General features: G+C 41.8%; 1 protein-coding gene across 1 annotated transcript; it reads right to left on the bottom strand.

The window, feature by feature from the left end:
• Positions 1-8364: 8364 nt before the first annotated feature.
• On the bottom strand, positions 8365-14861 carry plvapa (plasmalemma vesicle associated protein a). Its single transcript, XM_080440311.1, has 6 exons — positions 13949-14861; positions 12849-12915; positions 11796-12496; positions 9658-10420; positions 9010-9067; positions 8365-8792 (listed from the first exon to the last, which is right to left on the bottom strand). The coding sequence occupies exons 1-6, from the start codon at positions 14342-14344 to the stop codon at positions 8741-8743; spliced, it is 2037 nt and encodes a 678-aa protein (XP_080296437.1). The 5' UTR covers positions 14345-14861; the 3' UTR covers positions 8365-8740.
• Between the last annotated feature and the right edge of the window lie 1253 nt (positions 14862-16114).

Here is a 16114-nt window from a genome sequence, read left to right as displayed (position 1 = left end):
CTTGAGTACTGTACTTGAGTACAGATTCTGAGGATCTGTACTTTACTTGAGTATTAGATTTTTTTGATACGTATTACTCTTACTTGAGTACATTTCCAAGACAAATATTTTACTTTTACTCAAGTAAATTTCTAAAAAGGCTATAAAGTACTGAGTACTTTTAAGCCCACTCCACATCCACAACAATGTTTCGCCATGCATGTTGCAACATGCAACTACTTGCAACCATTAACCCCAATGGCAGTTGCAGGGAGTTGCATCGGTGTGGTTGACCTTAAAACAGTTTTGTTGCAAGGAGTTGCGACTAGTTGCATTGGTGCGGTTTGGCCTTTAGGTTGGCTGTTTTTTTCTTCCCTAAAATGCAATTGGCCACACTTCTGCTCTCACACTAGCCGTGTTTCTGGCTTCCCCCTCCGCTCGCCTCTTTGTTACATCTTGTATGGGTGTATAGGAGTAAAAGTATTTAGTTCTGGTTCCTCAGTCATTTCTATGTGTTTATAGGTGTTTCTGAAGGCTTTGTATAACATCTACAAGCAAGCACATCAGTGCATGCAGTGCAGGTGGTTTCAGAGAGTTACAGTACTTCTCTGAAACAAGAGTTACAAGGTCCTATAAATTCATTGTGAAAACACAAGTAAGACGCGCGAACGCGGGAAGCGAACGCCCAAAAAATTAAATAATAATGAAAAGAAAAATAAGTAACCAATAAAAAAATATCTAAAAAATAGAAAAAAAATCTGCGTTAAAAGGAGCATCTTAGACAAATACAAATTCACCAAAAAAATACTTTGAATGTTTTTGAACAATTCAACAAAGTGTTTGAAGTGCCTGTTTCACCCACTTCCGGGGGGCGGAGCCAAAATCCGAGCCCGAAGTATTTGTTCGTAGAGTCCCACTTAGGGGGGGTAGAAAAAGTTTCGGAGCGATTCGGGCACTTTTCATTTAACATGGGGTTTCAATGGGGAGTTTTTAGGAGCCTTCTCCGGGGCGTGGCTTCCGGGGGAAGGGGCGGGCTTAAACGCAACCTTGACAGGTGTGTTCAGTTTTCAAAGACCTTTCATTTGATGTATGGTACGTCTATATTGGACATTTACTTGGCTGCACACAGGGCTGAGGATTTGAGCCACACATACTGCACACAGAGACACAGACAGAGACATACTGCACACAGAGATACAGAGAGAGACACAACCCGAGCACGGTTTCATAGTAAGCTCCACTGCCTCCTTCCGCTGCGTTCGCAATTACAGCGATTCATTGATATCAAAATTAAGAAATGTACTTCTACTTTTACTTTTACTTGTACTTTTCAGTATTTTCAGTATTTTTCAAAGCATGTACTTTGGAATACTTAAGTATATTTAAAAACAATTATCAAGTATCTGTACTCTTACTCAAGTACTGGGGTCGAGTACTTCGTCCACCTCTGCCTATCACTAAGGACAGGCCGAGTCTATCTATCCTTCTTCTGCAGGGGGAGGATGACACTGTTGATCCAAAAGCTGTGAAAGCTCTGTTGAAACTCCATACACACGTGTACACACGTGTGCGCGCACACTCTCTCACACACACACACACACACACACACACACACACACACACACACACACACACACACACACACACACACACACACACACACACACACACACACACACACACACACACACACACACACACACACACACACACACACACACACACAGGATGGTTCTCCGTGGTCTCCCTTTATTAGAATATTTTAATTTTTCAAGATTTTTATTGTAGGCTATGAACTATGGATGTTTTTGCCAGACCCAAGGGGTCGGGCTTACATGAGGCTTTGTACCTGTTTCGTCCATACATGGGCATGGTCACTTTGTACTCCGGCCCCAGCCAAAAAAGTCTGTCCCCCTTTCGTCCATACATGGGCATAGACACAGGCTGACACGTCATGTGAAGTCCGGTGACGTAGTGCTCTGATCTTATAAAGTACTTATTCTGGGTCTGGCAGAACCAGGTCACCTGGTCTTGTTATTTGACAATAGACTATGATGACTTGACTATGGTGGACAGTTTATGGCAGATGCTTGTTTTAAGTGGATGATCTTCAAAATGTTCCATACAGTGACAATAAACATCTTATCTTATCTTATCTAATGATACTATTGCTAAAATCTACTCTCATCATCACTTAGGAATTTCCAACCCACCCAAAGCTAGAATTCTGAACCCTTTCATGTTTTCATGTCATGTCTACAGGCTATAGCTCAATGGTCATGTCCCTTCAAACAAGTCTAATAATTTGCCATGAGTTAAACTAATTTCCTTTCCAACTAATTTACCCTGTCTCACAAACTGTACAACTGCAGTGCTAGCTATGTTACTACATATCCCAGAAGTCAGTGCGGCGTGACTTTTTGATGTCAGATTCCCAAGCCTCGATGGCAGTGCAATAGTATGACCACTAGATAGCAGTAGTACTCAGTAAACCCATGATTATGTTCCAATGTGAAACCAAATCTGACCTATTTAACAAGACAAATCTTACTACTAAAAACTGCAATCTAGATTTTTTTAAAATGAATAAAACGTATATTAACCAAACTGTATGGTAACTATCTGGTTCTGCATTGATTGGAGGTGGTAAAAGTACTCATTATGAATTAGTAGGCTACTATTTATAAAACATTTCAAAATCTGTAAAACCTTTAAAAGATCTACAAGCTCACAACGTGTCACATCTCAACTCTATCTTCTATTGAGACATTTAGACTCTAGACTGGTATCGGTTAGGACACCTACTGGTTGATAAGTAGTAAGTAGCCCAGTAATGCCTGAATCTCATGAGCTCAATATCTCCCCTGGACAAGTGGGGAAGTGTGGGAAACTGGGGTTAAAATCTCGGGTAGGGTTTGAAAGTTACTGATTCTACCTTTAAATAATTGATATGGTCCTCCTCCACAGACTGAAGAGGTTTAGCAAGGATTCCAGGACACTGTGTATTGTGTAACTTCTGCAGGTGCACAGGGTATCCTCCTGGTCGGCTGCATCGGTTATATGGAAAAAACACGACCGCAAGGCTCTACAGGCGGTGGCTAAATCTGTGTTTCCTGTGATGTCATAACCCTGTCTGATTGTGTGTATGTGCTCGCGAGTACCTTGCTTATGTATTTGCATCAGCTTAGGGTGGGATTCTGTAATGACACTGTGATTACAGGCTATTATTGTACAGGGTGTATTGTTTGAATGAATACCATTTAATTACATATTTGTCGTTGCTCTGGGTGGGATACTGTTTTTCGACACTGGGACAGTGTGTCTGTGTGTATTTTGTGTCCTGCATAGTTCAGGCTTGTTGAACATGGTGTATCCAGGGGCGTATCGTCATTGGGGCCAACGAGGCCATGGCCCGGTCTGTAAACCCAGCTTGTCCCTGTGTAGGGGCAAGATCCAGGGGAAAAAAAACTAAAAATCAACATTAGCAGCCCCTCACCCTATTCTGTTGTAGCCGACCACAGAAAGTCGCCTTTGTTTTCAAATGGGGCTCATTTGCATTCGGCCGAATTGTTAATAAGTGGCCATTAAAAAACAGTTTAGCCAAACCGGTTCTGGCCCGGTCAACGTTAGAATCCACCAAACGCCACTGGGTGTATCATGTCGTATACTTTTTGTTCATTGATGGTGCTCTTTTCTGATGTTTTCATCCTACTGTACTTCTGTAGCCTACCTCACAGTATACTTCTCTTACTCTGTATCTGTAACTTAACTCTCTTAACTTCACCTCAGCAGTGGGGCTCAAAATAAACTGTAAAAAGATTACAGTGTACAAATACAGGCGATGCAGATGCCGTTCATATTTTAGTATTGACATTCCTGATTTTAAACTTTTTTCTGTGTCTCTCTCTCTCTCTCTCTCTCTCTCTCTCTCTCTCTCTCTCTCTCTCTGTATGTAAAGTTAACTGTGGTAGAAACGTAAATATTCAACAAAGTGCAGTAATACTGAAAAATAGCTGTACAAATCTCTACAAAATGTGAATGGAATCTGCATCGGAACAAGCAAAAAGGAAAATCAAACACTGATTATTTACCAATATAATTTGTATACTTTTATCTCAAAATAACATCATTGCATATAAACAGACCAAACTGAATATTTTACTATTCCACTATCCCTTTCTTTGCAAAAAAAAATCTAAATTGAGCTACTTTGATCAGCACCGCTGACTTGGTCAATAGTTTTTTCATGCTTTAAAGGAACATTTCTGTCCTTCAATTGTATATAAAGGATTCAGTAGCTTCTGAATGGGCTTCATCTCCAACAAGGTCATAATACTCCACATATTCAAGACCAAAACAATAACAAAATCCCTGACCTGGAGCTTGAGCAGTGTTTGTTTTGCATCATTTTTATTTCCTTTCACAGCACAGATTCACACACAAAAAAGAACCCAATGACCTAATAAGTTAATAACAATCTCCTTGGGACACAGGGTTGTCTTAGGACAAGTGACTGGATATCCTGTAGCTGGACTTGGCTACTCCCTTTCTGTCCCCACCTGGCTGTCACCTACTGTACAGTCTTACTACTGTAACTGCTGTCTGTACATTTCTTTAGCACTGAACAAGTATCACCATAATCACTGACCTCCTCCAGTAGCCCTGAGGGATCAAACCTAAATCACTGCAGTGGCTTTTTACTCCCCTTTCACTGTCTTAGCTGACTACATGATCAGTAATCCTTTCTGCAACCTGGCATCTGGTATAGCACCAGTAAAGCTGGTTTGTGATAGATAATCAATGGCATGGATAAATGAGAGACATTTAAAGCCTGTCTCTGCCTACAGCAGCTTGGCTGATGAAATACACATTAATAAAACCAAAGGAAAAACACCTTTCTCTCGTTTCAGGCTTGTGTCGTTTCTTTGGCAGACAACGGTATTATGTCAATGTGAGAATTTTCCAGCATACCATCTTTACTGGTATACAGATTTTAAATGTTTAAGTTCTTGATTATATATATTTTTTACATCATGTGTGTCATGAAGAAGCCTTATTTCTCAAAAACCATACCCAACAGCCATCGTTCCAACGCACATCGGCCTAGTCAAACTATAAATGGGTGAAATGTGTGTGCATACCTCTCTGCATATCTCAAGAACAATCAGACCAATCGTCTTCAGACTCTGCGTGCATGTATCACAGAGGACCCGAGGGAGTACGGTGCCCGATGTGAAGTAGGTCGGATCAGCGGTTCTCCAAAAACATATCTGTAAATTTATAAATCTGCAAATACCCATATATGGAGATCTCTGATGTAATCAGTATGATGTCATAATACCGATATCATCGACCGAATTCCTATCACTATGATAATGGATACTCGACTTAGTACTCTAACAATGGGTACACAATGGGCACTCTGACGTACAATGGGTACAAAAGGTACACTGGGTATTGCATACCTGAAGGGGCATGTGTTCCCAACTGGCATCGTTCTATAAATGCACAGAATCTCTGTGAATGTCTGTCTGTCCCCTAACATATCTTGAGGCCCGTTTGACTGATCGACTTTAAACTTGGCGAACGAACTGATGACTATAATTGTAAAGCTGTTGAATGGGCAGGGAAACAAATGTTACATAAAGCCATAATGTCAAACACAGACTGTTCTAAGGCTAATCTTATATCCTTTTAGGCCACTGACCGTACCCATCATTTCCCTTCTACCTTACTTTAAAGAAGAGAGGCCAAGTTGGAAGTCAGGGCTGCAACACACAGGGGTACCTATAGGCTCTGTGTTTCCTCCCAGCTGCTTCCAGTGTGTTACTTCATATAGATGTTTGAACGCTTTTCCCCGTGATGTCTTTACCAGCCTGGGCTGCCGTGGGACTGATGGGGGCCAGGCAAATAGGAAACGTAATTAGCACCCACGGTCAAGAGGGAGCATTAGCAGCCAGAGACAAAAGAGGTCAGAGTTCTGTGAACCCAGGCGAGGAAGGAGGTCGTAATCATAAGCGCCTGTTCCTTTTCCTGACTTGGCAATTGGGGTGGCAGCCTGGGGTGTGTGACAGTGAACGGCAGACGTTGTGGCCCCTACCATTCCTCTGTGGGGATTAGTGGAGTCCATAACACTGACGTGACAAGTAGAGCCAGACATGTCCAGAGGGTGTAACAATGTGTGAAAGCCATGTTGCCTCCATACTGCCTATGCATTATAACTGTTTACCTGGTCTGATTAGGCTGAATACCTACCTAGATATTTGAAGTGTTGAGGTAAATGCAACAATGAGGACAAGAGAGATGAAGGCACTGATACTGTAACTTGGTAGACACCAAATTATTGTTGGTCCTCTTGTATGTATGTAGATAATAGAAATGTGACATTGGGACTTTTAATTTGTGATAACTATTTTACTTTCATATGTTTTTTTCCACAAAGTTATCATCAAAGATATAATATCACCAATCATGTATATCAATGATGTTTAACAAAGTAAAAGAGTCAACTTTAGACCAGTGGGAGGAAAGGAATATGGTAAATAAATAGGAATGCAGATACATACAGTACAGTACAGTACATGACAGACTTTGGCTTATTACATCATTACATCATGGTCACAATCTTCTCTAACTGTCTTAAAACCAATAACATCAATATACAAACAGGCTATTACATTTAAATCATGGATCAGAAACCAATGAGATGGCACCATTGTGATATTTTGTGAAAACACAACTTTTTTACTAAACGTGTGTGGTTTGTTGTACTATCAAAATGTTTTTTAAATGTTTACATAATCATGTCTCACCTCTGTTTTCTGGACTGGTTGGTACAGTAGACGTCAGAGCTCTGGTAGAGCAACTATTACTCTAGCATCAACAAATGGTGACTGTATCGTTCCCATATGCAAGAACACATTTGGACAATCTGCCTTCTCAGTAAAGAGGGCAAACCTTTAGTTATTCCAATGTGATTGTGATGTCCATGTCCAATAAATAAACTAGATTATTTCTTTACATGATTAATTACTGAACTATGCACATTGGTTATATCGCCAGTACCATAGGCGGGCAACCATGTCCCCCCCCCTTCTTTTCTTTTCTTTTTTTTCTCCAGTTAATGTTAACAACCAAGTGTCAACTATTTTGGGTAGGTTATCTTTTGTGCCATCCTCCCATTGGCTACTTCACAGAGCCAATGAAGTCATGACGTACAGTGGAAGGAAATAAAAGGACCTCTGGGATCTTCACATGTTTACACTGTACAATATCATCAGAGGATTTTCCACTTGAGACAGTTAGGACTTGTTGTTCTGTGTCGCAGTCAGTGTGCTGCTGTTTGTGGGCTGTCGGAACCATCCGTCCAGTGAACTTTAGTCTCCCCTCCGTTTCTCTCAAAGTGAAGCCCGTCATACAAAATGCTCTTACTGGAAAAACACTTGGTATTAAACAAAGGATATCCGTGACAGAGGTCTCACATTACTGAGTGTACCTGTTTATTTATTAATTGGCACCCAGACAATACATTTTTGGTTCATGGATGAACAGTCTCCAAACAGGATGTTTGTTTCTTCTCAAGGTGATTTGTTTGACTGCTCCTTTTGAGCTCTATGCAAAGCTTGTATTGGTTCTAATGCCAATGGAGTTTTAATTCAGAATTAATTTAAACAAATGCTGGGAGCTATGCTATTAATGAGTAATTTATTATTAATATTCTCTTTTACAGAATGATTTGGAATACCTTGTAAACATCTCACTAATTTGTATCAAGATATGTCCATGTGTTTACGTCAAGGTCCATTGACCATTGCTGCGCAGCTATTTCCAGTTGTTTATACCATACATAGACCATACAAGCTACGGTAGAACAATAGAATGCAACAATAGACATCATTTGGTTGCCTAGGGCTATTTCAGGGATGCTTATGGGCAAAAACCCTGTAGACACACCGGACACCTGCATGATAGACATCCTTTCCTCCCTCTCACAACACACAACGCTTTGTAGATCTGCTACTTTTGCCAAATGTTCACCCCAGAATAGGGATGGCAGGTTTCATGTGATTAAGTGGAATGTCCTCTTTCAAACCTGCCGATGGGACATTAATCAGTTTTTAGACTGATACTGTGGGGTTTTGCCCTGGTCCCCTCCCATCCGCCACTACTGGCCTGCTGACAGGTTGGCAGGTAAGCATAAACATCTCAGGGATTTAATAGAGGTGCCGGAGTCGTGGAACATGAAAGTAGGGAACAGCGAGTCATTTATAGGACAAATACCCACACAATAGGTGACGCAAATGGGGACAAACAATAATTTATCAAACAAGTGTATATACTACTGGATGTATAAACAAGACAGAACAAAGAGGACCTTACATGATGAAGTATAATCGCCGTGCTTTTATTTAAAGTATTTACAATGTTTATTGTGCTAATTTATATACACTTTTGTCACATTCAAGCACATTCACTTCACATTATCAAAAACAAAAAGTGCAAACGTTATTCAAATCCTGTAGAATGACCTTCATAAAGATATGTTACAAACATATAATCTAAAACACTGTTCATACTTTTATTCACACATGATAATCCAATATGAGGAGATTACCTGTGTGGATAGATACAGAGAGAGATTGTGGATAGATAGAGACTGAGATAGATGTGGAGATAGATAGAGACTGAAGGATGTATTACAGACATATCAGTGAAGGACATATCAGTTCTCCTCTCCTCGCTTATATTGTTTTCCTTTTCTCTAACCAAAAAATGATTTGAATGGATCTTTCTCTTTCTCTTTATCCTTTTCCCTAGATAGAGAAAGGGAAGGAAGGGAGACACAACAAAAGAGAAAGAAAGTCAGAGAAATAGAGAAAAAAAACATTACTGTGACACAGCCCAGCAAACGTGTGGAACCACGCAAATGGTCAGAATGAAGACTTCATAATCAATTTATCTCCTTTTTCACTTTCCACTGCAACAATAAATGAAAGCTGCTGCAACAGCAGTGTAGTACTGTATACTCACTCTGCGCGAGTCGGGTTGGCAGCTCGCTCCAGGTCTTGAAGGTGTTGTTGAACTGCAGCTGATAAAACACGAGAAGACGTTACTTTGATGATTATGACATTACTACCCAGCAAGCACAGTCAGGACCCGGACCAATCAGTGACGTCTCGATTGGGGCTAGATCAAGTCAAACCAAGACAAGTCAGATCTGGCCCAGAATATCACCTGATTTCAACCAAAATTAATCCTGACCACAAAAACGTCACTTCCAGGACGTCATCTAAACACATTTCTCATCACCCAAAATTGCTGTCCAAATGTCCATATGATGTCCCGGTGATGACGTCCTGTAAATGACGTAAAGATCATCCCCATATGGGCTGTGATCTGGCCTAGTCCTGAACGTCACCGGGGTGATGACCGGGCGTCATCATAACGTCATCATGACGTCATTGTGCTTGCTGGGTACCTACTGTATGTCATTGACCATATTCACATGATGGCTATTTTTCTCTCACGTAATAGTCAGAGGGGTGGATGGGTGGGGGGGACCTCACAGGTAAAATGTGGCCGTGGGAATATGGTCAATGATCACCTCCATCAAAGTAGAGGGAGGTGATTATTGTGTATTCTGAGACAACTCTACAATATAGAGCTTATAATACTCACCTCCTTGGCCTGATATTCTTCCTCCACTACTGGATACCAATCCAGTTCCACCTCCTGTTCCCCTGCTCAGTCCACTGGTCCCAAACCCAGTTGAACCCTTGTTAGCCAGTCCTGTGGATCCAGCTGGTCCTGTGTTACTGCCCTCTGATTCTTTTTTTGACCACCAGCCCCAGCCTGCCTTAGCATCTGTTTTACCAGCTGAGCCCAAACCATTGGAAGGTGACTTTCCTGCCTCACCGTGACCAGAATTGCCCAAACTGCTACTGCCACTGCTGCTGCTACTGCTACTACTACTACTGCTGCTGCTACTGCTACTGCTACTACCAAGCCCCGTACTCAAACTCGATCCAAATGATCGATCCAAACCTGTCTTCCTCACTGTTCCCGTCGAGCCCAAGCTTGATGAACCTAAACTTGTAGAACCTAATCCAGTTGACTTGAAGCTAGTGGAGCCAACTCCGCTTGAAGCAGACTTACTCGATCCTAGCCCAGTTGAGCCTGAGTTTGAGCTGGATCCAATAGACCCTGAGGTTGCTTTATTTGAGCCAAAGCTAGATGATCCTAGTTTGCCAAATCCACTTGAACTTGAGCTTGACCCTGTTTTACTTGAGCCAAAGGCTGACCCAAAACTTGAGCTAGAACTAGATGTCCCTGTCCTGCCTGTATTCCCAGCAGATGAGCTGGATCCCCCACCAGTGTTAAATTTGGTCCCCCATGATGACCCTCCTCCAAAGGTAGATCCTCCAGAAACGCCTGACCCCGTCTGAAATGAGAGATATATATATATAATCAAAACTGGTATAACTGTTAATATATGCGATCAAACATAAATGTCACTCTGGCGTCTTTTTGGGCATTTCATTACAGCCAAACATTTTTGAGAATAGCCGATGTACAAGCTCACATGCATTGTGAGATTGCAGATCGGCTATACTTGAAAAAAGAAAAGAAAAAAATTGTATGTAGTATTCTACGTATTCTAAGTATTCTGCTAAGTATTCCTTTTGATGTAAGCATTGTAAACAGCATCTATAGTCTGGTATTGTGGTTAAATAATAAGCCCCCTCATTAAAAACACATCAAGGAATGTCATTAATCAGGTTTTTGAGCAATGACTGGCCTCTGGTTTCTCTGAGTTATATTCATCCTAACATAGCAGATGCATTGTACATGCCCTGCCATTACTGACAGGCAGAAGAACCCTTGTATCTCCATATTTCATCTTTTTAAGTTTTTTTTAATAAATTACTGCTATTGGTAATTTTATACATCATCATTTCATCATATATGACAGTGTTATGCAAAAGTAGTAAAGCTAGCCCGTTTTAAATGCTCACAACTCATCATGGTGCGACGCATTGGGAGCTTGATCTGCTATTTTTGTCTATAATGATATGCCCAAGGCATGGGATGGCCGGTTGAAAGTGGGTTTTATAAATATTTAACCAATGAAAAGTAGTAACACATGTGACTAAATAATAACTACATTGGATCCATTTGAACACTGGTTCTTTTTATTTTCCAGTTTCTGGAAAAGCAGTGGTTTTGGACATACAAGGTTTCCGCCTGACAGTGGCATAATATGCCTGTAGCTGAAAGGGATGTTTACCTAATTCACACCTTTTTGCCCTCTTGTTCTGCAGCCATTGTTACAGGGAGATGTTTTCCCTCCACCTATATATCCTAAAAGCTGGATCATGTCCAATGCCCTACCAGAAATGGCTTTTGCATATGCCACAGTGTTCCTGTGGGTATTATGACAGTAAATCTGTCTTTTGACGCAACAGGAATTGTTGACTGTTGGAATTTCATTTGAAACAATGAAGTGTCAAGTATGTGCCACATAAATGCCACACATGACAACTGACACAATGCAGTGAATGAAGGAGGCTCAATTGAGTGTGTTTCTGTGTGCAAGCATGGAGTTAACTGTACAGTAGTTGTGTCTTTAATGTCTTATACTGGCATTATTTCTCAGCCTTATTTGAACTGTTTTGGTGCCCTTTTCCACGTTTCTAAATACTTCTCCCCTTGAAATAAAATGCAGCTATTTAAATTTTTTCAAGTAATATGGGCATAATTTTAAGCTACATAAAAAAAAGAACTGCTAATGTATATTAAGATCAATTTCCTCTTACCTTATAGGAGCAGGTAGCATTGAGCAACTTGACTTGTTCTTCAAGGTGTTTGATCTGTCCATCTTTGTAGTTGATGCTTTTCTCCATGACATCCTTTTCTCCTCTGAGCCTCTCCTTCTCCTTCAGCAGTTTCTCCTTGTCGTCATCATACGACAACTTTACCTTCTGGACGTTCTGCCTGTTTTCGTAGATGAGATTTGACCGATTCTTGCTGCACCAATCGTAGTCCTCTTTCTGTTGCCCGTTGTCCACCTTCAGCCGGCTGTTCTCGGCCTGAATCTGTGACACCTGGGTTCCCACGGCATCCAGGTACCGCTGGAACTTGTCCTCCACTTCCCGTGACAGGCTGGTGCAGTTGTTACGGATCTGCTCGAGGTTGTCTCTCTGCTTGATGCAGCTGAGCTGGAAGGGAATGTGCTGGGGGAACAGGGAGTCGATCTTGTTCAGGAAGGCCCGGGACACGTTGGAGATGCCACTCAGGGAGCGTGTAAAGTCTTCCTTGCACTTGAGCTTGTAGCCAGTCAGCTCCTTCTCCTTCATGGCTTTGTCCCTCCTCAGCTGGATGGCCTCTAAGTTGATGGTGTCCCGGTCTTTGGCCACCTGTTCCGTTTCCATCCTTTGAGAATGAGAGATTTGGGTGAAGTTGGTTTGCAGCAGTTCCAACATTGCCCTCAGTTGCTCCACCTGCGTGCCACAATCACCTGGGAAAACAACATAAACACAGGGGAAAGTTTAAAGTAATTCTCAAACGTTTTCATTTCAAGGACCCCCATTTTGATGTTAATTTGGCGATGCAATGTTTGATCTACCCAGTAAAATCCTAACTCTGAGAGTGTACAAATGTGTACACACCCTGTAACTCATCCCATAACTCATCAAGGAACCTTGGGGTCAACTGGTTTAAAGTATACTGCAATATACACATTTACACATCCACAGAGACAATGCAGTTGAACCCTCTGCCCCCCACCCCATCCCATACAGGAATATGTTGAGTTGTAAAGGTAAGTATTAAGATTGCGTGGTGGTGGGTTTACACAAAGTCACACTTACCATTTAGATTAATCCGTGGGCATACATAATGTGGTACCTGGGGCCTTACTGGATTCAGACACTGACTCTGTTTAGTGAAAAAGGTTTTTAACAATTACCACCACACTTGTTTTGCCATTATACACACACACACACACACACACACACACACACACACACACACACACACACACACACACACACACACACACACACACACACACACACACACACACACACACACACACAGTATACATAGCATATCGTTATCGTCGCTGTCTATATAGTATACTGTATATAGTCTTGAACTATTGGAGTTTATTCGTAACGCTGTATACTTGATCATCAGCCAAGGTTGTGTTGATTATTATTATAATTAATTCAATTTTTGTGTACAAAGTTCTGTAGGCTACAATACATTTATATGATTACCTATAAGCAGGATTTATAAGCAGACCTTTTTTGTTGTCCTGTCAATAAACTACTATTTTAGGATTTGTAACTTGATATCCGTTCGGCCACAGACTCTTTACTCCTTTGTATTAAAAGACAATAGGACATTTTCTTCTTTTGAGCAGCAATGAGCATCCTGCACCATTACAAGGAAAGCATATACATAGCCTACATTGGTTCTACAAAATGTGTGATTATGTGCATATTTTGACAGTAGGCCTATTTATAAGGACTCAACAATATGAATTCAAGCCAGGTTCAAACAAACCAGGTTGAAGCTTGCCAACTTGGTCCCTGAGGAATCGGCTTAGAACACATTACACTCCAGAAATACTGAGACGCCAGTACTGAATCAATAATCCCGCATGGAACCTATTCATGAAGAATCCATTGGCAAATAAAATTAACATAGGACTATGATGTCCAAAATGTTAATGCATTTTCTATACTTGTTTACTTAATATCACTCTGCAGTATGGCACTACCAGCTGTAAGCAATGTTGACAGAAGGCTTGATATAGGCTTCTATAGTTAAAGGTAAAGGTTAGGGGTTCACACAACCGAAGCTGGACATTGAAAGCATCATAAAACTTGTGCACCACATACTCAAGAAAGAAAAATAACATGTTGATAATTTGCCATTTAACATTTCTAGAGGCCATGCTCACCAGCTTGTAGTTGCAATCATTGATGTACCAGATGGACCGGTTGGCATACAAGCGTAGCCTTTCCAGTTCCCAGTCGTCACGGAGCTTTGCAGTCAAGGTGACATTGAGCCTCTGAGTGAGGTTCTTATTCTGCAGCTTGAAGGCCACATTCTTCAAGGAGAGTGTGCTAAAGCTCTCCTCCAGGTCCTGGATGCGCTCGTTGGACGCTGCGTCCTGCTGCTTTCCATACACCAGGAAGAGCACCAGGCTGACGATGATGAGGGATTGGATGAGCGAAGAAAAGAAGAAAATGACACGCAAATAGTAACCACAGCCCTTGCCCTTTGAACGGTACTGCATCTTCCTCTGGGCCTCCAGCCTTAACTTGGCGGCCTGTGCGTAGCTGTTGTTGTACATAGATTATGATGAGAGGAGAGCCACAGAAATCTTGTCTTGTCAGTCAGCGCCACAAACAAAGTTCAGAGAAGAGCACAATGGCTCACAGTGAAATCAATCCTCTGCAAATGAAGTGATTCACTGTGCTTTTTCAGATACAGAGAACTCAGGGCAGTTCCAGTTGGAAACCGTGGCGAGGGCTGCGACTGTGCTGAATACTCATGTCCTGGAGTTTGCTGGATTCTGAAATGCCAAGCCCAGCTCAAACGATGTTCACTCTAAACCACTGAGAGAACAAAGACTGGTCTGTGTCTCCAAGCCCAAAGGGTTTCTTCTCCCAAATCAAATGCCAGATGAACTGATAAGGCAGTGCTGAATTACTTCAGATAAACCACGTGAGTTCTGTGTCTTTTTCAGATAACCAAGTGCTGAGGATTGCAGATAGTTGCTGAACTATCCCCTCTCCTGGCTTAGTGCAGCTCCACAGACAACCTCAATGCTGTAGTGAAGTCAGACGTTTCCCCTCTGTGGCTCTGTTAGCGTGAGAATAGGTAAGATTGTGAGTGAGGTGTAAACACGATGGTGGAGTTTATAAACTGCTGGCCGCACACTTCCCATTGCAGGACTCCATCCTGGCTTTGGCCCCCTCCCTCTTTCATTCCTCCCTCTCTGCCTGCCCTCACTGCTCCGCACGACGGCAGGGGTTAACATAACAGCACACACATACATACCGTACACAGAGCCTAGGGGTTAAAATAACAGCACACACATACAGTACAGAGGGGTTAACATAACAGCACATACAGTATATATACAGAGTACAGAGGTGTATGCCCACAAGCACACATGGCACAATGAAAAATGAAAAACACGGAGGGCACTGCACGCACATGCACGCACCAAGACCCCCTCCTGATGTTTTTCTGTTTGACAACATGTTTGGGACACGTCGTTGTGGTCATCTCTGAAACAGGATGATGGATAAATTGATTTCACATGAGATTACAGAGAACAAATTCCAGAAATTCCATACGTCGTTTACATGGTGACAATGACTGAGGCAAATTGCTGGAAGATTGTGCTAAATATTTTTTAATACATTAAACATAATGTAAAGTAATTAACATGTTATTAGAGTGATCACAATTGGTATTGGCAATTCGATCAAAATAGGAATCCCACAACAACCATGTTGTGACAAATCACAGCGCTACTGATCACATGCTGACTTGCAGTCTCTTTTGTGTACTTTCCCATTCCAAGATGTGTACTTGTGTAGGTCGGAAATTTTGCCCTAATGATCCAATCTTTATGGGATCATGAACAGGATTATCCGGTGCACAGCAGGCCAGGAAGGCAATAGCACACGCTCTTCCTTCTTCTCATTCAGCGGTCTATTTGATGCTGTGTCTCAATCCAACATGATGACGTAGGTAGCTGACAGTGGCTCCCTGGAGGCACAGATAGACGTAAAGACTCATGCATTCACACACAGGCACATGTGTGCGCAAGCACACGCACACACAGAGACACACAGACACACACAGAGATGTGTCTGAGAGCAAGAGTCAGGACCTTTTCCTGCCAGGCATTGTTGGCGTGCCAACCCTCGTCTTGAGAGGAAGCAGTATTTCACCAAGGTATCCAGGAGCAGCAGATCTCAGATAAAAAAACGTCCAACAAACGCAGGATATCAGAGACAAATATGAAATATAAACAGTGGCAATGTTGATTTCATTGAAGCTCAAGTGGGTTATTTATGTCTGAATCCAAACACCCGGCTGTTGTCAT

This window comes from Gymnoscopelus braueri (genome assembly GCF_963280865.1).
Source record: "Gymnoscopelus braueri genome assembly, chromosome: 10".
Taxonomy (NCBI): Eukaryota; Metazoa; Chordata; class Actinopteri; order Myctophiformes; family Myctophidae; genus Gymnoscopelus; species Gymnoscopelus braueri.
The sequence above is the reverse complement of the archived record's forward strand: the minus strand, read 5'-3'. Positions and strand labels throughout refer to the sequence as shown.